Genomic DNA, 20,701 nt, shown 5'->3' with positions numbered 1-20,701 from the left:
AAAAAATAAATTTAAGTTAAATTAGGTGTTGAAATACTGAGAAAATAAAAAGGTCTTCAGCTGGCGATGGAAGGAGTACAGTGTAGGCGCCAGACAGACCTCTTTGGGGAGCTCATTCCACAGCCGGGGTGCCACAAAAGAGAAAGAATATGTGGAGAATATGCATTTATTTCCATTATGTGTAGCTGGGCTTAGTTATATGGGGTGGGGGCAGGAGGAGTAAGTAGGGCTGGCCCTTCCATTAGCCAGGTGAGGCAGTTACCTTTGGTGGCCACAATATTTTGGAGGAAGCCCAATGCAGCCTGCTCTTCATCGCTTAAGATAAACTGCTGCTTTCAGGTGCAGAAGGCGATGCTCCCCCTTCCTTCTGTACATCCAGATTTAAATGAGTTGGAGCAGCTCACCATTCTACAGCTACTTATCCTCCTCTTCCCTCTGACTGTGTTGGGCTATTAAATCTGTATGACTACAAGGGGAGAAGCATGTGTAGAGGCAATGCAATTAGGTTTTAAACATGAACTCCTACAGTCCATGATGCAGAATTGCTGGCAGAAGGGGCTGGCATACACTGGGCAGAGGTGAGCAGTGCAGCGGTGGCCCTCCCTCCCCCTGAGAAAGAACCTGGCTGTGGCAACCTCGGTGCCGGTGTCGATGCAGAATTGGTGGACGAGCTACAAAACCAGACGGGCAGAACCCACGCTATAGGATGAAGGAAAGGTGAGAGGGGATGCAACGTGCCTTTGGATCCCTCTTGTTGGGGTCGGTGAAGGAATGACCAGCTGGGGAGCGTGGCCATGCTAGCTAGCTAAGCTAGAAACTGTGGCAAGATGGAAAACGCCCCGTGTCCCAACCGAAACAGAATTTCTATGGAAGTTATAGGCTGTGTCCGACTCAACAAAATCAATACATTTGACTTGTATCAAATCAGTCATCGTTCTGAAGGGAAACGAGAGTCATGAATCCATTGTCGGAATTGGTAGTGGGAGGCCTCTTTTTGCTACCTTAAGACTACATTGATTAAGCCGTAGTTTGAACTGTCTGCTTTTCTTTTTAATTCGCATACTGAACATGTTTTTTTTTTAAAAAAAGGAAAGGAAAACGAGAATTCGTGTGAGGACACTTAATCCTGGTGAGACTGGTTAATAAACTTGGAAGCCACTGGAAAAAGAGAGCAGCGCTTTTGAGAGTAGTGGTTAGAGGTCTGGATCAGGATTTAGGAAATCTAGTCCCCACTCAGCCATGAAGCTCATGGGATGAGTTTAGGCCAGTCACTGACTCACAGCCTAACCCACCTTACAGGGTTGTGGGGATAATAATGGAGAGGAAGCCAACCATGTACGCTGCCTTGGATTCCCTTGAGGAAAAGGCAGGATAGATGATGATGATGATATTGTATGTCTTAGCTGCCTTTCAAGACTGCTGTCTTCCCAATGTGTAGAGGAGGAGGATCATGTAAGCTGCCTTGGATTCTTTGCAAGAGGGGAAGAAAAGGCAGGATATAAATGTAAGAAGAAATAAAAAATGAACAGCTCATCTGGAATGGCAGCACTCATGAAACCACGTTGAGAGTTTGTATCAGTTTCTTGGTCACCAGCTGAGGCTACGAAAGAGATGAGTGGAATGGAGGGGAGAATTCATGCCCCCCCCCGTTTTCATGCCACCTGAGCATTTGTCCTTCCCCCATCCTCATGCGTTATGGTTTGCGCCCAAGATGGCTTTGATGTAAACTGCATTTCATTTCATAACTTTAATCCCCTGCATCCTAAATCATTTGGTTTAGCTGGGGCCGAGATCTTAATTGGAGCAACACTCATTTCATGCTTGGATAGCTTCAGAGAAGTTAACTGCCAGAACTGGCTCACCGTTGCCTCTTCCAAATATTGTGTGTGTGTTTTAAAATATATGTCTATTAATTTTGTCCTGGAAGCACCAGGGCAGATCTCAAGATGAGCCTATATTGGCTTTTTGTTTTAAGGGGAACATTACAGATATTTTTCAACATGGTAAGGGCTGGCTGGGGCATGCTGGGAGCTGTAGGACTTTTTTCTGTCTAATATACATAGGATGGCATCCTAAGCGGTATATCAATCTATTAAATAAATACATTATAGGATTCTGTTTTGTACTCTCTAATATTACGAAGAGACTTGCTGGTAACACCTCTGTTCCCAAACCAAGGATTACAGTCTAAGGTCTTAGCTAGACCTAAGGTTTATCCCGGGATCGTCCCGGGGTCATCCCTGTTCATGTAAATGACACATAGGATATCCTGGGAGCAGGCAGGGACGACCCTGGGATGATCCTGGGATAAACCTTAGGTCTAGCTAAGGCCTTGGTGTCCCCCTTTGATTACACACAGGGCAGGGTGGATTCTCTTCCATGCACCATGTTTGTTTATTCTGAATTCGTTTGTCCTCCACCAATGTAAAAGCCAAGAGGGTGATTTGGGTTAGAGATATGCCTCCAAAGAACAAATGACCGCCTTCCTAAACTATATGATCAACAAAAATACCCCAGCAGCTGCAGGTGTGTGAACAGGTAAAACATGGAGCATCCATAGCCAATGCATTCCGTGAGTTTTCCTTCCCAGAGGATCAGAGGCAGCAGCATTCTCTGAGAACAACAACAGGAGAGACCTATTGTCCTCATGTCCTTATGAACTTCCTAGAGGCATTGGGTTGGCCAGTGTGAGAAACTAGCCAGATGTCAGGGGCAGCAGCTGGGATGTACAGGTCTACTTCTGAGCAGATGCCTCCCAAATCTGAGCCCCCAAATCCCCTGTCCTTGGGCCTTCTTCAAGGCTGCATGCAGAGCCTACAATCGCTGGACGCGGCAGCTATTACAATGTTTTGGAGATGATTACTGGTTAATGGAGATCTCCGATTACATTTAAAACAACTGCAGCAGCGGCAACAGTTCATCCATCAAAATGCTTGTATGTGCAGCCACAGCAGAAAGCCAACTTAATTGTGTGTAGCTTATTTTCCCAAGCGTTGTGTTTTCAGGGCTTGTAGCTGCTACCAAGTGTGAGAGAACCGTAGGGCTTCCTTACAAGGAACCTTTTTGGGGCTGGGGAGGGGAACACTCACAGCAGAAAATAAAGCCACATTTATGGCATCAGGTTAGGAATGGCTGGATTAACGCTTTCTTTGCTCCAGCTGTGTGCGTTAAATAAATGGTGCATATTAGGTTTCAACATGTTTATTTTCCTCAAATGAAAATTGTTCTGTTATTTTTAAAGAGCCGTAGAAACATACAGAGGCCCAGGTGCATTAGAGGAGGAGCCTTTGCTGCCAGCCAGTGTTGACAATATTGAGCTAGATGGACCCATGGCCTGACTTGGCCTAAGGTAGCTTCTGGTCCTCCTCTCAGATGTATTGGGCCATAGCTCTGGGGTAGGCGTGCTGAATGTCCCAGGTTCAATTCTTGGCCTCTTCCATTAAAAAAAGAATCCGTTAGTAGCTGGTGGGAAGGAAATAGTCTGCCTGAAACTAGGGTGACCCTATGAAAAGGAGGACCGGGCTCCTGTATCTTTAACTGTTGTATCGAAAAGGGAATTTCAGCAGGTGTCATTTGTATACATGGAGAACTTGGTGAAATTCCCTCTTCATCACAACAGTTAAAGCTGCAGGAGCTATACTAGAGTGACCAGATTCAAAAGAAGGCAGAGCTCCTGCAGCTTTAACTGTTGTGATGAAAAGGAAATTTCACCAGGTTCCCCATATATGTAGCCTCGTGTGGCGCAGAGTAGTAAGTGGCAGTTACTGCAGCCGAAACTCTCCCCACGGCCTGAGTTCGATCCCAGCGGAAGCTGGTTCTCAGGCAGCCGGCTCTGGTCGAACTCAGCCTTCCGAGGTTGGTAAGATGAGTACCCAGCTAGCTGGGGGAAAGGTAGCCGAGACTGGGGAAGGCCATGGCGAACCACCCCACTACAAAGTCTGCCAAGAAAACATCAGCGAAAGCAGGCGTCCCTCTAGGAGTTAGCAATGACTCAAGTGCTTGCATGAGAGGTTCCTTTCCTTTCCCCCCCATATATACAAATGACACCTGCTGAAATTCCCTTTTCAATACAACTGTTAAAGATACAGGAGCCTGGTCCTCCTTTCCATAGGGTCACCCTACTGAAACTCTGGGTAAAACACTGCTATGGTCAGAGGAGAGAATTAAGCTCAATGGACCTGTTCTAAGGTAGTTACCCACATTCTAGTTGTTGCTTTAAATCACACTCTATAAAAACGCCATCATCTTAAATTATCTCCAGCTCATTTCTCTCTGTTTCTATTTTCCACCTCCCAAGGAACCTGTGCGTTTCATCTAAGGCTGGAGACAGCTCTGAGTAACAGCCGGATTTTATGTTTTCAAAAATGGAGGATCCACCATTGTTTGTTTGTTTCCCTGAAGTTTTAGGGGCAGTCCCAGGTGCAACCGGAAACCAACAACTCAACTGGTAGAGCCCTAATGTGAACCTCTGCAACCCACCCACCCCCATTTCATCATAAGACTTTGGCCATGCAGACCTCATGGCTTCAATGCACCCTTTCCCCACCGTCCCAGCCACCTGCTTTTTGTAACATCCTGCTTGATGAAAGAGATCTGGAGATCTTTAAAGCTTGCATTTTTGAGGTGACCATTGAGTTGGGTAACCATTTTCTCCCTCTCTCATAATACTAGAACCTCATGAGATCACCCCGTGAAGCTGATTGGACAGATAAAAGGAAGGTCTTCTTCACACAACACATAGTTGAACTATGGAATTCACTAGCACAAAATGTAGTAGTGGCCTCCAATTTGGATGGATTTAAAAGGGGGTTGGATAAATCCCTGGAGGAGAAGGCCATCCATGGCTGCTAGTCCTGACGGTTCTGTGCAGCCTCCAGTATCTGAACACAGTAACCCTATATACACCATTATTATTATTATTTATTTATATAGCACCATCAATGTACACCAGTTGCTGGGGAACTTAGGCAGCAGTGCGCTGTTGCACCTGAGTCCTGCTGGTGGGCCCCTGGTCAACACCTGGAGCCCGTCTACACTTGTCTAGATGAAACGTAACAAGTTGGAAGAGATGACGTCAGCAGTCACGTGATGCTGTTGTTGTTACGTTTCTTCTGACTTTTAAAACCGTTCCACTTTCTGTTAAAATCGTTTTAAAACTAACAATGTGCCCCAACCTTTCATTGTATTCAATGCCGTCTTTCAAAGTCATGTCTCGTGACCATGGTCTTTGCTTCCTGATTAGGACAAGTGAGGGCTTTTCTAGGGGAGGGAGAGCTGGCACAACACGATGAGGGGGAGGGGGAGGGGGAGGGAGGGCGGTGAAAGAGGGGACAGAGGCTTAATTTTTAAAAAAAAACGCTTATCTTTCGGGGCGCACGTGGCCCCTTTAAGATGCTGCAGGGCTTCCCTCGTCCCTACGCGTCGCCCCGCCTCCCTGCCGGCTTATCCCGGCAGGTCTAGCTCAGAGTCACCGGAAGAAGGAGGTTTACTTCAGAGCCGGTATGAGCATAATGAAGAACGTTCTAAAGAAGAGTGTGCCTGGGTAAAACGATAGAAGAAAAGGTATTTCGATTGACTGGGCTCAAGTTGCATTTTGGAACGTAGCAAGGGAGGACGCAACAATGCACTTAAACAACGGTGTAATGAATAGTGTAGATCCTGCCCTGGTTACCGCTGTGTGAACAGAGTGCTGGACTAGATGAACTCTTGGTCTGATCCAGCCTCAGGGCTCTTCTGATCTTTTAATGGTATTAATATAGATTTTGGGGGATTTTTCTTATGGCCAGCATGGCTACCTTTGCATTTTCCATGAAAACCCTGCGACAAGTAAAAGGTTAATTCTATGAGCTGTGTCACTGAGCCAAATCAAACAGATTTGCACAATGTCTCTTACTTTGCATAATTAAGTCAAGGAAAAGGATTGAGTCACCCAGTGCATTTGCACCTTTCCCGTCTGTCGCCGGAATCTTTTTTAGGCCACCCCCCACTCCACAACTTCAACAGGCAACCTAAAACCTTCAGCATATCCCCACAATCAGAAACTGGCTATGTATCAGCCTTTTACAACCCAGTGACCTCCAGATCTGTTGGACTGCAAGTCCTATCGTCTCCTAGACATGTTATCCAACGGCAGCCGTCAGTAACGTTTGTGGCATCCCGTTTGCATTGCTATAGTTCTCGCATCTTGGAAGCACAGCCCTGAGCAAGCACCAGGATCATGGGGATGTCCACGTGGCCTTCGAACATGGCTTCCTGACAGCTGATTGGCAGCAAACTCTTCTTTGCCACGGATTTCACCGGCAGGTTTCACCGGACACTTTTACGGCATTACCGCTGTTGGCCACAAGGCGTCTCTGTTGCTTTGCTCAATGGCAGCCCAACGCAAACACCTTTGCAATAATCTCATCCAGGATGTTCAAGTTAGAGAAGAGTTTTCGCAGTGGTGGGACCTGCTTGCCTGGCATCCCTCCCCAGGGTGGGCTGAGGTTGTTTGAGTGGTAAATCCCACCACCTCCAACCTCTTATGAACACGAGAAACAAAGCACTGGGAAGTTCTCCTGCTGAAGCCACGGTGCAACAGCCCCATCGCATAGTCTGATGTTTGCCTGTTTCCCACTCTGCCTGCAACCCTTTCCCAAGATACACCTTGGACTCTCCAATCCCTGCTGCTACTTTTTTTTAAAATAAACCCAGTTTATATAATATGGAAGTGGGGGATAACTTTAACCCCCCCCCACCAAATTCGACTTCTCTTGCTCCCCACACTCCGTTTGGGGTTTCTGGGATGCTGTTTAGGGGGTCCCTACCTACCCTCCCACATTTTCACAGCTGAAAACTGGGCAAATGTTTGCACCATCCCATGTTCTCACGCCAGGGATCATTTCCCCGGGCATTGTTGAAGGCTCTTCGCCATCCTCCGCCGATTTATAAGCTGAGGCAGAGGTAGTTCGTTTGGTTGAAAAAAGACAGTTTGGCCACAGTGCGTTTTATTGTCAGTTCAAAGCAGATCTCAGCATCTGCAGTGTGTAAAAAGGCAGGCGGTTGCACTGCGGGGGCGTCTCAGCGGTCCTGCTCATGTGCTGAAAAATTTGATTTTCAATTTTATTGATATTGTAGCCTGTTTTATTATTAGATCATCATTTGGCTGTTTATTATTTATTTACAGTATTTGATCCTGCTTTTCAGACAATTATTGTCTCCCAAAGCATCTCACATCGATTAAGAGAGAGAGAGAGAGAGAGAGAGAGAGAGATGCCCCACCCTTAGGCTTGCAAGCTTAAAAGAAAAAGTCGTACAAGGGAAGGGAAAAGGAAGGAAAAGGAAGAGGAGGAGCAGCAGTTTTTCAAGCCTGGAATAATTTGGGGAGGACTAAGTGGGCATTTTTACAGGCACTTGGGACCAGGCTGTTTCTCATAAGAACATCAGAAGAGCCCTGATGCTGGATCAGACCAGAGGTCCATCTAGTCCAGCACTCTGTTCACACAGGGGCCAATCAGCCATCAGCCAGGGATGAACAAGCAGGATACCAGTGCAACAGCACCCTCCCACCCATGTTCCCCAACAACTAGTCTATACAGGCGTAATCCCTCTGATACTGGAGGTAGCACATAACCATCAGGGTTAGTAGCCATTGCTAGCCTTCTCCTCGGCCTCATCTACACCAAGCAGGATATTGCACTATGAAAACGGTATATAAAAGGCAGGAGCTAAACTACTGCTTTATAGCAGTATTGAAGTGCACTGACAACTGTGGGGGCCCATTGACACATACCATATACCACTTCCATACCACTATATCCTGCTTGGTGTGGCCCCTTCCTTTTATATACCACTTTCATAGTGCAATATCCTGCTTGGTGTCGATCAGGCCCTTTGGGAATTTATCCACCATCCCTTTAAAACCATCCAGATCAGTGGCCTTCACTGCATCTTGGGTTAGTGAATTCCTTGCTGGTGTTCTTACAATTGGTGTCTCTTGTTCCTTTGGCCGATGGATGAGGCTAGAGTGTTCTTTCCTCTACCTTCTGCAGTCCCAGCAGGGCAACGGTCTATAGGAGAATCCAGTCTTCTTTCTGGTTGGGAAGGAGAGATGAGTTCCCAACAGCTGCTCCTCCTTTGGCCAGAAGATGGTCCAGGGTGGTCTCCCCCTTGACTCGGTGCTATTCCTAGGAAATGGTGGGGGAAGGGGGGAGCAGCCCCCAGGACCCCTTGGTCCTCTGGCTGTTTACTTTTTGTATGTTGTTATATTCATTTTGGAATGTTTGCACTGGCTGCTGCAGCCTTCCTTTTGGGAGGAAAAGTAGGGCAAAAACAGTTGAGGGACTAAATGAAATGCAGGTACAGTGTAAATGGGCACACATTGTCCATGCATGGGCAACAGAGAAGGCACAAGAGGGCGTACTCATGATTGCCCTTAACTGCCATATAAAACAACTGGCAGACAAGCCTATTTGGATCCTTCAATGGGAAAAGGTGCATCCAGCCATTTCTATAAAAACTGTTGTTTTCATACTGTTTTTATGTTTTTGATGGTTTTAAAATTTTGTATACTTTTTTTTAATGTTTACCATTTTTAACTGTTGTAAACCGCCCAGAGAGCTTCAGCTGTGGGGCGGTATATAAATGTAATAAATAAATAAATAAATAAATAAATAAATAAATAAAAATAAATAAATATTTGCCCCTTTACCTAATGGATTCACACAGGAATTAGCCAGATGCCCCAACAGAGTTCCATAAACCAGTTTTGCATTCTATAGAGGTACTTCATTTGTCCCAAATCTACTGCCAACCAATTTACTTGGAGGAGCTTACTTTCTAGTACTATGAAAGAGGGTGAAAAAAAATCTTTCCATTTTCTCCACACTTCTAATTTCACTCTCTACCACCTTTAGTCATCTCCCACTCCCCCACCAAACATCTATTTTTTGTGTGCAATGTTCCCCTAACATACACTTTTTTGTATGCACAATTTGAGCCAAGTACCGCATTGCAAAATTCATAGAACTGACCAATCTGAAAAATAGCTGTGTTCCAATCCACACATTAGCCCGGGAAGTGTGAATTAGTTCGGTTCGCTTAAAAATGTGGATCATCCTATCCTTAGTGTTGACTAATCCTGAGCTTTGAATGCACTTTGAATGTAACGCATGGTCAGGCCAACATTTAGTTCAGGTGAACAGGTCTTTGGTCTCTGGAATCAACAATGCAGCAGCTGCCTGTATCACAGGCCTTGCCTATTTCACTATGAGCATCTGGGAAGTGTGATTAATGATATCGCAAGGAACAATGAGATGGGAGATTGCCTAAAAAGATATTAAAATAAACTAAAATTAACAGCCTTTTCCCTTGCCGATACAGGCCTCGGATCCAAAGAACCGTGAAACTAATTCCGCAAACCCAAAGGCGCTTTAGAAATGTGTTTTCTGCCCCCGCCCCCATCCCAGCACACACAATCTGCTTGGCAAACAGCTTTGGAAGTGGAGAGAAGTTTCCAAAAACTATTCTTTTTAATCTTGCACTTTTATTGTGCCAAAGTGATTATATTATTTATTGGGAGTAACCCATGAAGCTTTGGTTTGGTGGAAGGGCATGATACAAATATTTTAAAATAATAATAATGATGATGATGGCAGGGATGTGATGACTGTTCAAAGAAAAAGAAATAAAAAATTCCTCTGAGCTGGCATGAACCCCTTGCTCATGCTGAAGCTGTCTGTTAGAGCCAAGTCTTAATTTCCAAAACCAGCGTTGAATTAAAATGATGCGTACCTTGTACCTTGGCTATTCGGAACTGGTGTTTGACACCACTGAAAGATGGGGGCAGGGTGGGTGAGTGGGGAACAGCCTCAAAACTGATGGAGCCATTTTTTTCCATTTTGCTTTAACATGTTCTAATATGTTATATGATTTTTCGAAGCCCCTCACATTGTTGTTATAGAAAAGAAAGCTAAAAATATAAACATATCTAATACGTTGTCACTGGCTTCCTTTCTGTAAGAAACCTAACTGTCACATTAGCTGCTGCTTTCTTCTTCTCCGTCTTCTTCTCTGTCTTCTTTGTCTTCTTCTCCGTCTTCTTCTCTGTCTTCTTTGTCTTCTCCTTCGTCTTCTCCTTCGTCTTCTCCTTCGTCTCCTCCTCCTCCTCCTTCTCCTCCTTCTTGCTCTTCCTTTTCCTCCTCCTCTATTTGTATCCCGCCTTTTCCCTGATACTGGGACTCAAGTTGGCTTTACAAAATTAAAACATATACAACTAAATCATATAAATAGAACTATACAAATGTTAAAATATAATTAAATAACATTTTGCAATGATGTTTTAATTACAGCCCTTGAAGAAGGAAAATCCTTTCCAAAACGCATTGTGCACAAAGTTATTTTTCCCCCCAGGCACCTGAGAATATTTTTTCTTCTGTTTTGGGACACTTATCTGCTACAGCAAACATGTAATTTTCACATCAGCAGAGTAAAGTGATGGATGTTTATAGAATCGCAATTAAGTGATCCTCCCTAATTGTCTAAAGTAATATGCAGAGGGATAAGAAACAGGACACCATTTCAGTATTGGGCAGATAGTCATAATAGCTTGGCTGGCTCTTCAAAGAATGCCCTTCTAGTCCTTTAAACACCACAGACTTTGGCTGCCAATTCACACTTGTGTGGGAATTAAGTGTCGCTGATCTTAATAGGAGTAATCCCCAAGCACATACATGGTGGATTTGATTTGAGCCAAAAAAAAAATGAAGGAAAAAAAGAAGATTCTTCATAGCAAAGAGAGGATTTATGGCGTGTGTTTCCTCAGAGTTAATCCAATGACTGAATTAGCTTGCTCATTAACTGTTGGACAGCTCATTAATTTCCCTTTGAACATTTCCTTTCTTTCTAGGTTTATGATGAATGTGACCTGGGAAGGCAAAGACTTATCTTTCACTGAAGACGGCTATCAAGCGCATCCCAGACTGGTGGTCATTGTGTTAAATCAATCCCGGACATGGGAGAAGGTAAGGTACAGCTTCTGTGTAGCTCATGGAAGAGAAGTGGAACCGATTCCTGGTTCTGTTCTGTGTTTGATTGTTTTTCAAACCAGCATTTTATGCAGGACCCTGAGCGTGTGCTGCTTTCATGAATTCAGTAGTGGTGTCTCTCCTTGCCTTTGCCCTTATCAATGAACATCCAAGCAAAGAAAAAGAAAAGAAAAACACATAACTGCTAGCTGTGGCTCTAAAATAACATGTATTTTGCCCCTTAGAATGGAACGATACATTGCAGGCATAGAAGATGCCATTAGGCATCTGATAAACATCTTTGCATGTAGCATGTAGCTAGTCCCTTGGATTCTCTCTCTCTCTCCCTCTCCCCACCCCAACGACATTGGCATTTGATTTGAGAATGCTTCCAAATGACACAGAAAGGCTGGAATTTTAACTCGATTTAGCTTTCAATTAATTCACTGTTGCAGCCCAGCAGTGCCATCTGTAAAAAGAGCTGGCGTCCTTATTAATCTCATCTGTAACTAAACGAGGGGAGGAGAGAGAGAGAGAGAGAGAGAGAGAGAGAGAGAGAGAGAGAGGAGGAGGAGAGATGGAGGGGGATGAGGAAGAAGTTGCTGGTCACATCCAATCATTTCTATACCACTTACTGTATAATTCTTTGCCTGAGTCACGCTCTCTTGAAACACTTCACCGTTGTGCTCAAGGGCCGTTTTAACTTTGAGAGAATGGCAAGAGTTTCCATATGGGCAGCAATTAAAGCCGGAGAGCATTAATTCACAGTAATCATGATTCTTGGTGCATAATAGCAGCTATATTTAAGAATGTTGGAGAAGCGGAGAAGAAGAAAAGCAAGATTGTCAAGGGCATAACTTGGATTAATAGGCCCAGTATTGATGAACGAGCAACGGATAATGAGTTAAATGGGGATTTAGCCAAACGAACGAGGGGGGAAAATGAGTCTGGATTGATCTGTTTGGGTGGATTTGCTGATAGACATTGATGGGGTGAGGTCAATTTCCCCGAAAGCGGTTTGACAGCTAGAAAAGGTGCAGGATATATCCAGGAACACTTTTTCCTGGGAGAAGAGACTAAACGTTTTGGCCATTCTCAATTTAGGGAAAAGGTAGACATATGGGGTGGGAGCAGGGGGTTATAAAATGATCCATGGAGAATTGGGAAGGATACATTTTTGTTCCTTTCAGAATTGGTGGTATAGTAAAGTTAGTCACCTACTGGAGTGCTAGAGCCTTCTTGCTCTGGCCAGTGAAAGAGACAATAATGAGAACATTAATGAAAAAAAGCCCTATGAAGAGAGACTGAAAGAACTGAGCCTGTTTAGCCTGGAGAAGAGAAGATGGAGGGGAGACCTGATAGCGCTCTTCAAATAATTGAAAGGTTGTCACACAGAGGAGGGCCAGGAACTCTTCTCGATCCTCCCAGAGTCCAGGACACTGAATAATGGGCTCAAGCGACAGGAAGCCAGATTCTGGCTGGACATCAGGAAAAACTTCCTGACTGTTAGAGCAGTACGACAATGGAATCAGTTACCTAGGGAGGCTCTAGAGGCCTTCAAGAGGCAGCTGGACAACCATCTGTCAGGGATGCTTTAGGGTGGATTCCTGCATTGAGCAGGGGGTTGGACTCCATGGCCTTGTAGGACCCTTCCAACTCTGCGATTCTATGATTCTTTGATTCTATGAGACTTTCAAGGTTTATTCCTGTTAGTAACAGCATGGAGGGAATCAGAAAATTTTATTTATTTTATTTATTTATTACATTTTTCTATGACAGAAATACTCAAGTCAAGGCTTTCCTTTCCTTCCGTGAGGCACCTGCTCCACCTTAGCAGTTTCAAGGAGTTCACATCTCTGTCCCAAGGTTGTTTGCATTTCTAATTAAAAGTGAAAGGTTGTGTTTCTCCTGGCTGAAGCTTATTCACTAAAGCTCAAAGTGCTTCACAGATCAAACTTATCCAGTTAGTAGTAGTAAGCACCTTTGAGCTCAACGGAGCTGGCTCCCAGCTAACCATGCATGAGAGAGGTGTCATGCCATGTAAATACAGTTATGAACTTCTCATCAGTGGTTTGCTTGTTTTGGATGTCTGTGATTTACAATGGAGTTTTTAAGCAGAGTGTTAGCTCCTTTGAGTATAAGTAAAAGAAAAACAGGATATAAATATCCCAGAGTGTGTGGCTATGGATTTTTCTTGGGGGTCATGGCTGTGGGTGTTGTTGTGATGAACTCCTGTATGTCAAGTTGTACCTTGACCCACTGTTCATAATATTATCGCTCAGGGTCAGTCAGAGTTCATCTACACCAAGCAGGATATTCCACTAAGAAAGCGGTATGAAAGTGGTATGTAAAAGGCAGGAGCCACATTACTGCTTTATAGCGGTATTGAAGTGCACTGTAGGATCTACACTACTGCTTTATAGTGGTACTGAAGTACACTGACAACTGTTGGGGCCCAGGACACATCTACACCAAGTAGGATATAACACTATGAAAGGAGTATGAAAGCAATATATGGTATGTGTCAATGGAACCCAGCACTTTCTTACCACTATAAAGCAGCAGTGTGCCTCCTGCCTTTCAGATACCGCTTTCATAGAATCCTAGAATAGCAGAGTTGGAAGGGGCCTGCAAGGCCATGGAGTCCAACCCCCTGCTCCATGCAGGAATCCACCCTAAAGCATCCCTGACAGAGGGTTGTCCAGCTGCCTCTTGAAGGCGTATAGTGTGGGAGAGTTATGTGGTATCTGTAAGCTGTACAGAGCCAATTTGGGCTCTGGTTGTGTCCTGCAGGTTATTTATTTATTACATTTTTATACTGCCCAATAGCCAAAGCTCTCTTGGCGGTTCACAAAAATTAAAACCATAATAAAACAACCAACAGGTTAAAAGCACAAATACAAAATACAGTATAAAAAGCACAACCAGGATAAAAACCATGCAACAAAATTGATATAAAATAAAATACAGGTTAGGCCCTGATGGGTGTAAAACTCCAACTGTCTTTCCCAACCTTTCACCTCCAGATGTTTTGGACTACAACATCCATCATCCCTACCCAGCACAGCCAATGTTCGAGGATGAGGGGAGTTACAGTGGGGGAACTGTCCAACTAGGAAGGAAGGCTAGTTTCTATCGCACAGTCTATTGCCGCCAGCAGTGACCAGCTCTAATAGGGCAATTTCTGTAAACAAGCGGTTGAATATTTCCCCCACTGATAAAACTCTTTGCGCAGAAAGAAAGCTGGCATGTGAGGGAGGGATGTTACACCTGCCTTTCTCTTTGATGTGCTAGCTTTCTATGTGAAAGAAGCCCCCCCCCCCCGGCCTCACATTATAAAGGGCTGCTGCCCTTAAGATCCACACCTTGAAATGGCTCATTTGGGTCCCTGACGCCGATGGCCAATTAAGTTTCCTATTGTACATTTTACAGCCCGCTGTCTCTGCTGCTGCTGGGCTGGGCTGCCTCATCACTAGTCTAGTGCATTAACCTGATTAACGATATCGCATTGTCCTCCCTGAAATTGTTCCCCTTCTGGTAATTGTCCCTTCCATTCTTAAATAAAAATAAAAATGGATGCGCCTGCTGAATAGTCCATCATCTTTCTTAGCCATTGCTTAAAACGCTCTGCTGAGAATTACGCCGTGACTCCTAAAGTGGAAGGACCTATGAATAACTTTTAGTGCACAATAAAGGACAATATTCATTCCCAAGGACTGATTAGCGGCCTTGCATTGTGTGACATCCCTGGGGAGTTCTGTTCTTTCCCGTTTTATGCCTAGCCTCTCCACGTTCCTTCCGAATGGCCAGCCTATGAGAAACCACTTCAGTTAATTGCTTTTTCTTCGGCCATTAATTAAGAACATCAGAATAGAAGAAGAGCCCTGCTGGATCAGACCAAGCACCCATGCTGGCTTTCACAGCAAGCGACTCACCCTGCAACTTGAGTTTCCTGGAAAGTGGGGAGGCGAGTGATTAAACTTGGAACATGCTACATGCAAAGGAACATTCTCTGCTGCAGCGTTATAGGCCCTTTTCCTGGTTGCTTTAAGGCAAGCATCAATTAGAGATGTTGGACCAATCCAGTTTTGGTGGCTGGGGTGGAGTTCGAAGCACTTTCATTGGCTCAGCCTCCAGACTTTGGCACATCTTCTGCTAGCTGCCCAACTTGGTCTGCACTGAGTTGGGCTGGCTAGTGGATTCTCTCTCTGGCCTTAGCTAGACCTAAGGATTATCCCAGGCAAATGGAGGGGTTGTCCCTGCTTGCTCCTGGGACCCCCTGTGTGTCATTTGGATGCACAGGGATGATCCCAGGACGATCCTGGGATATAGACCTGGTCTAGCTATGGCCTCTGTCTCTGGCCTAATCTACACCAAGCAGGATATTGCACTATGAAAGTGGTATATAAAAGGCAGGAGCCACACTACTGTTTTATAGCGGTATTGAAGTGCACTGACAACTCTTGAGGCCCGTGGACACAGACCATATACTGCTTTCATATCACTTTCATAGTGCTATATCCTGCTTGGTGTGGCTCCTGACTTTTATATACCGCTTTCACAGTGCAATATCATGCTTGGTGTAGATTTGGCCTCTCTCTCTGTGTTTCTCTTATTGCGCTAATAAAGATTTGTGCAAACTATGGTAAGCCCCCAAAGGGTTGGGTTTCCTGGCGATGGACATCCCTAGCTACGATATCTTAGCCTTATCCCCTCCTCAGCCTCACCAGCTGCAATAGTGATGACCACTATGATGATAAATAAATACAGTACATATGGCTCTACAGCTGAGCTACTGCTGCTCCGCTAATACGCGTTGAACCTGTTTTTTAAAACTTTATTTCACCATATGATCTGAAATTGGCTCTCCCACCCCCTGCCTTTTTTTCTTCCTAGCCCAGGCAAATTCTAAAATGATAATTGTGAAGACTGCTCAGTTATCAGTGTGGGAGGGCTAAAGCAGGAGCAGGCAGACTTCAAACTTGTTTTTTCTAGCCTGTTTTTCCACTAGAACAAGGGTGCCTCTGAGCATAGAATCATAGAATAGCAGAGTGGGAAGGGGCCTACAAGGCCATAGAGTCCAACCCCCTGCTGAGTGCAGGAATCCACCCTAAAGCACACGCAGAACCCAAGAAATAGTTTTCAGGCACCTTCTAACTCTACTATTCTATGATTCTGTGAAGTTAAATTACTAACTGGGACTAGAATGTATGAGCATATAAGATCAATTCTGCCCTGCTTGCATTGGCTGCTAGTATGATTCCAATCCTAATTCAAGGTACTAGTTTTCACCTATAAAGCCTATTTAACTGGGGAAAGTTTTCAATCAAAACAGAACCAGTTACCTAGGGAGGTTGTGGGCTCTCCCACACTAGAGGCCTTCAAGAGGCAGCTGGACAACCATCTGTCAGGGATGCTTTAAGGTGGATTCCTGCATGGAACAGGGGGTTGGACTCGATGGCCTTGTAGGCCTCTTCCAACTCTGCTATTCTAGGATTCTATGATTCTAACTGGCGCTTGCGCACAAACGTTTTCACATTAGTATTCCCACACTTGCAATCTTTCTTGATTTTTGCAGCACACTTTGGAAGGGGGAAGGCTTGTTCTTGTTGTTTACTTATTACAAAACTTATAAACTGCTCCACATTGAGAAAGATCGGAGCAGCGCAGAATAAATTACAAGAGAAATTACAAAAAAGGTAGAGTGGAAGCAAAATAGATCCATTTTGTTTTATTTTGTTTAACCATTGGGAGCTGGAAACGCTGCCCGTTGTACTTCAGATCAACCCAGAGTTCCATCAGCCCATCCAGATCCACCTTCTGCCTGCCCCTGGTCTAAAAAAAAGAAAAGAAAAGTGCCCGGGTGTAGCGCCAGGTTTTGAATTGTCACGGCTTTGGTCAGCCACATCTCAGCCATCTTCACGTGTTGGCCTTTCAGGTGGGAAAATGGGAGAACAGGAGCCTGAGCCATAAGTATTCCGTGTGGCCCAGGTTCAATTCTTTCAATGACAGCGACCCGGACAACAACCACCTAAGCATTGTCACTCTGGAGGAGGCTCCGTTTGTCATTGTGGAAGACATGGACCCTTTGACGGAGACCTGCGTGAAGAACACCGTGCCCTGCCGAAAATATATCATCATTAAGTAAGTCCGTAGTTTTATTTTCACCCTGTCAAGAATGCTCCATTTCTCAAAGAAATCTGATCTGTGTGGCCTTCAAAGGAAATATTGTGAAGGCTGCACTCCTCCCAAAGCATACCCCAGTGCAAGAGCTGGTGGGGTGGTCCTTGTTTTTCTGCCGTCCAAATCCACAATGGAGTCTCCTCATTCTGGGCTCCGGTCGTCACAGCATTTGAATTCCTTTTTCAGGGGTGGTGTCATCTATAGCCCCACTGCTCCTGTATTGGGAGTAGGTGAGGCAGGTCATCAATCAGAATCAGATTCAGACTCAGAAGACATCGAGCTAGGCACCAGGCAGTTAGAGCCAGTGGGGGAGGAGGTTCACACGGGTGAGACTCCAGCTGGAAATCTGCCCCCTCCAGGGTCTATCTCTTCAAGGTCAAATTCTATGCTTTCAGGAGACAGGGAGTCAACTTCCAGGGGTGAGCATTCAAAGACCTTACTTGATGCTAGGAATCACTGGAAACTAAAACGTTCAGCGAAGTTAGCGGCAAAGAGACTGTCGGACAGATTGCATGAGAAATCGTCCACGCTTCAACCACCGTGAAGTTATGAACATTTGAAAAGCCTTTTCTTTGAACGGACAATTGTCTTACTTAGTTTGCATAGTTTTTGCCTAAGGGGGAGTTTCACTGAAGGCGCCTAGTTTGTGTTACAGAAGTGTTTATTGCTTGCAATAAAGCTTTGTACATTGCCTAGCACTTCACCTCATTCGTCTCCCAGAGAAAGCTGGAGCAGCTACAGTACACGACAGCTGGCGTCCCATTTATGGGAAGCCATTCCTGGACAGACAGGGTTGGTAACCAATACTTTTATATTGCTGTTATAGCACCCTCCTGTTCATGTTCCCCAGAAATTGGCATTCAGAGGTAGACTGCTCCTATGTATGGAGGTACTATTTAGTCATCGTGTAGCTGTAGCCATGCCTCCTGTACCTCTTCCTCCTCCTCCTCCTTTATGCATTTGTCTATCTCTTTTGTCTATCTCCATGAATGTCCCTTTTTAAAGCTGGGTGGCCTCTTGTGTTTGTTTGCTTGTGTCATCAGTAACATCACTAAGGAAGGCAAGAACGTGAAAAAATGTTGCAAAGGCTTCTGCATCGACATCCTGAAGAAACTCTCCAAGGCCATCAAGTTCACCTACGACCTCTACCTGGTGACCAACGGGAAACACGGGAAAAAGATCAATAATGAGTGGAATGGAATGATTGGTGAAGTAAGTTCTGTTAGGTAAAAGAGCTCTTAACACAAGCCTTGGATGCCCTCCTTTCAAATTCCCCCGGGACGTTGCCGGCTCCCGTAGGTGTGCTAACGCTTTCTGCCTCCGTCTTCTCCCCCCTCTCTTTCCCTAACCCCCACCCTCCCTCTGTTTTTGCAACCAGGTGGTCAAAAAGCAAGCCGTGATGGCTGTGGGGTCCCTCACAATTAACGGGGAGCGCTCGGAGGTGGTTGATTTTTCGGTGCCGTTCGTGGAAACGGGAATTAGCGTCATGGTATCTCGGAGCAACGGCACCGTTTCTCCATCTGCTTTTTTAGGTAAGCCTTTCCCCCTCCTCCCCCAATGCTCAGTTTTCTATAGACTGGATTGGCTTTGTTATCTTTTTTCTTTTCTTTTTTGCATATACTTTTGACAGGTTTCACTTTTTTTTTTTTTTTTAAAAAAGAAAAGCTGCACAGGGTACCTAGCTGTTCCCTGACACATTTCTGACAGTTTTTAAATTGCACATTTAAAAGTTTGGACAGCAAACGTATCTGCTTAATATAGCGCTGAAAACGGGGGCCAGCATTTGGCAGGGGAGCTGGAAACCGAAGGCCTCTGCCTCCATCCTCCGTGACATGGCAAGTTCTCTCACAGCAGTGCTCCGAATGCTATCATAAGCGATGGCAGCAGGAAGCTGCATTGTGAGATCCTCCCAAGGAAGGGTGAGTACTGGGAGAAGAGAGGGCAGGACTGCAGGTCCCCTGCCCAGATGCTGCAGGGAGAGCATTGCTTGGCATTGCCAAATGAGTGTCTTGGTTTACTTATGCATAGATACCTCAGCTTTATCTCTCTGAAAAACAGTGATCAGGGTAGGTTACACAACTGCATCATCATTAACACACTATTAATAATAAAAACCAAAGGCTCCAGAATACAGAGCAGTGAGGATAATCCACCAGGAAACGTTAACACAGTCTCCTGGAATGCCTTCTGATTATTTTTCATTTGAGTCTGGTGTAGGATGACCATCTGGAAAGGAGGACAGGGCTCCTGTATCTTTGGTGATGAAGAGGGAATTTCATCAGGTTCTCCATATGTACAAATGACACCTGGTGAAATTCCCTTTTCTATGCAACTGTTAAAGATACGGGAGCCCTGTCCTCCTTTTCATAGGGTCACCCTAGTCTGGCGGTGTCACGGCCCCAGTTCTTGGGCCTTCTGGTGTGGACAAGCTGCTCAAGGGTAGGATGGTCAGTGCCATCTTTGGGGCCCTCCCGGTCAGAGGACAAAATCCTGTCACAGTTCTCTGGTTAAGCGGATGCATCCCTGGCAGAACCTCCATCTGCCCAGTCTTGGAGAAGTCTCAGGCTAAAAAATCAGGCCAGGCATCTTGGACAGTCAAAGTGATGTATGAATTGTATCCTGTATAATAAGATACAACTCACACATCGCATGATCATGCCAGGGGTGGAATTTGGCCCGTGGGCTGTGGAGTTTGCTTTCTCAGAAAGAGTGGTAGAGTAAAGATGTGGACAATATAGACCCGTGAAGGATTTCAGCCAAAGTAGATTTGCATCCTGTGATGCTAAACCAGGCTCGTGGGGGTGGGGAAGGGATCCCCATAGTTATAACTTCCAAGTGGAGTCATGGGGACGTTTCAATGGTCCTTTATCATGGTTCTGTATAAACCATCAATATCCCGAACCTACCACTGTCCCCAAGATTGAAAGATGGTATGAAGAGGTGTGGGGTGTGCTGCCTAAGAATATCACCTCTTCTCAGCTTAAATTCTGTCTGCATTTCGTGGATTGCCAGGTGCCTTTTTTCCAATTTCACAAATTTGCGCAAATTCACATTTGTGCAAATTTAAACTTGCAAAAATGCACAAATCCCCCAAGATGCACAAATCCCCCAAAATGTGCATTTTAATGCCTTAGCCAAGAAATACACATTTTCATCTGGTGCTTTTTTATTTTATGTATTTTTCTATGACAAAATTTGCATAAAATTCTGGAAAATAGAAAAAGACTGTGCGACTTGGGAAAAGCTGGTTCACTGCAGAATCCACAGGTCAGCCTCACAGAAATCCAAACATTTTATTCCATTGCGGATTTCTCCAACTTCCTGTTTTGTTGCACTTCAATGACCCATCTTGTCCTGGCACTTTATACCAGCACCTTTTCACTTCTTAGCTGGCTACTACGTATGCAGAAAGATGAAGAAAAATAAATGTGTTTCCCTTAAAGTTTAAATACTCCTCAAGGTCTTCTACAAAAAGTCAACAGGGCTGAATCCTATATTTTCAGCTCATAGGCACA

At 44.9% G+C, this 20,701-nt stretch overlaps 1 protein-coding gene across 1 annotated transcript in view; it reads left to right on the top strand.

Annotated features, from left to right (window-relative positions):
- GRIN2A (glutamate ionotropic receptor NMDA type subunit 2A) overlaps positions 1–20,701 on the top strand; it is a 140,137-nt gene that overhangs the window by 86,849 nt on the left and 32,587 nt on the right. Inside the window, exons 4-7 of the mRNA XM_063143369.1 lie at positions 10,886–11,000; positions 16,942–17,147; positions 18,230–18,398; positions 18,565–18,718. Of these exons, the coding sequence (XP_062999439.1) occupies positions 10,886–11,000; positions 16,942–17,147; positions 18,230–18,398; positions 18,565–18,718 (644 nt within the window). The remainder of the gene's footprint in view (positions 1–10,885; positions 11,001–16,941; positions 17,148–18,229; positions 18,399–18,564; positions 18,719–20,701) is intronic.

This window comes from Elgaria multicarinata, chromosome 17 (assembly GCF_023053635.1).
Source record: "Elgaria multicarinata webbii isolate HBS135686 ecotype San Diego chromosome 17, rElgMul1.1.pri, whole genome shotgun sequence".
NCBI classification, from domain to species: Eukaryota; Metazoa; Chordata; class Lepidosauria; order Squamata; family Anguidae; genus Elgaria; species Elgaria multicarinata.
The sequence above is the reverse complement of the archived record's forward strand: the minus strand, read 5'-3'. Positions and strand labels throughout refer to the sequence as shown.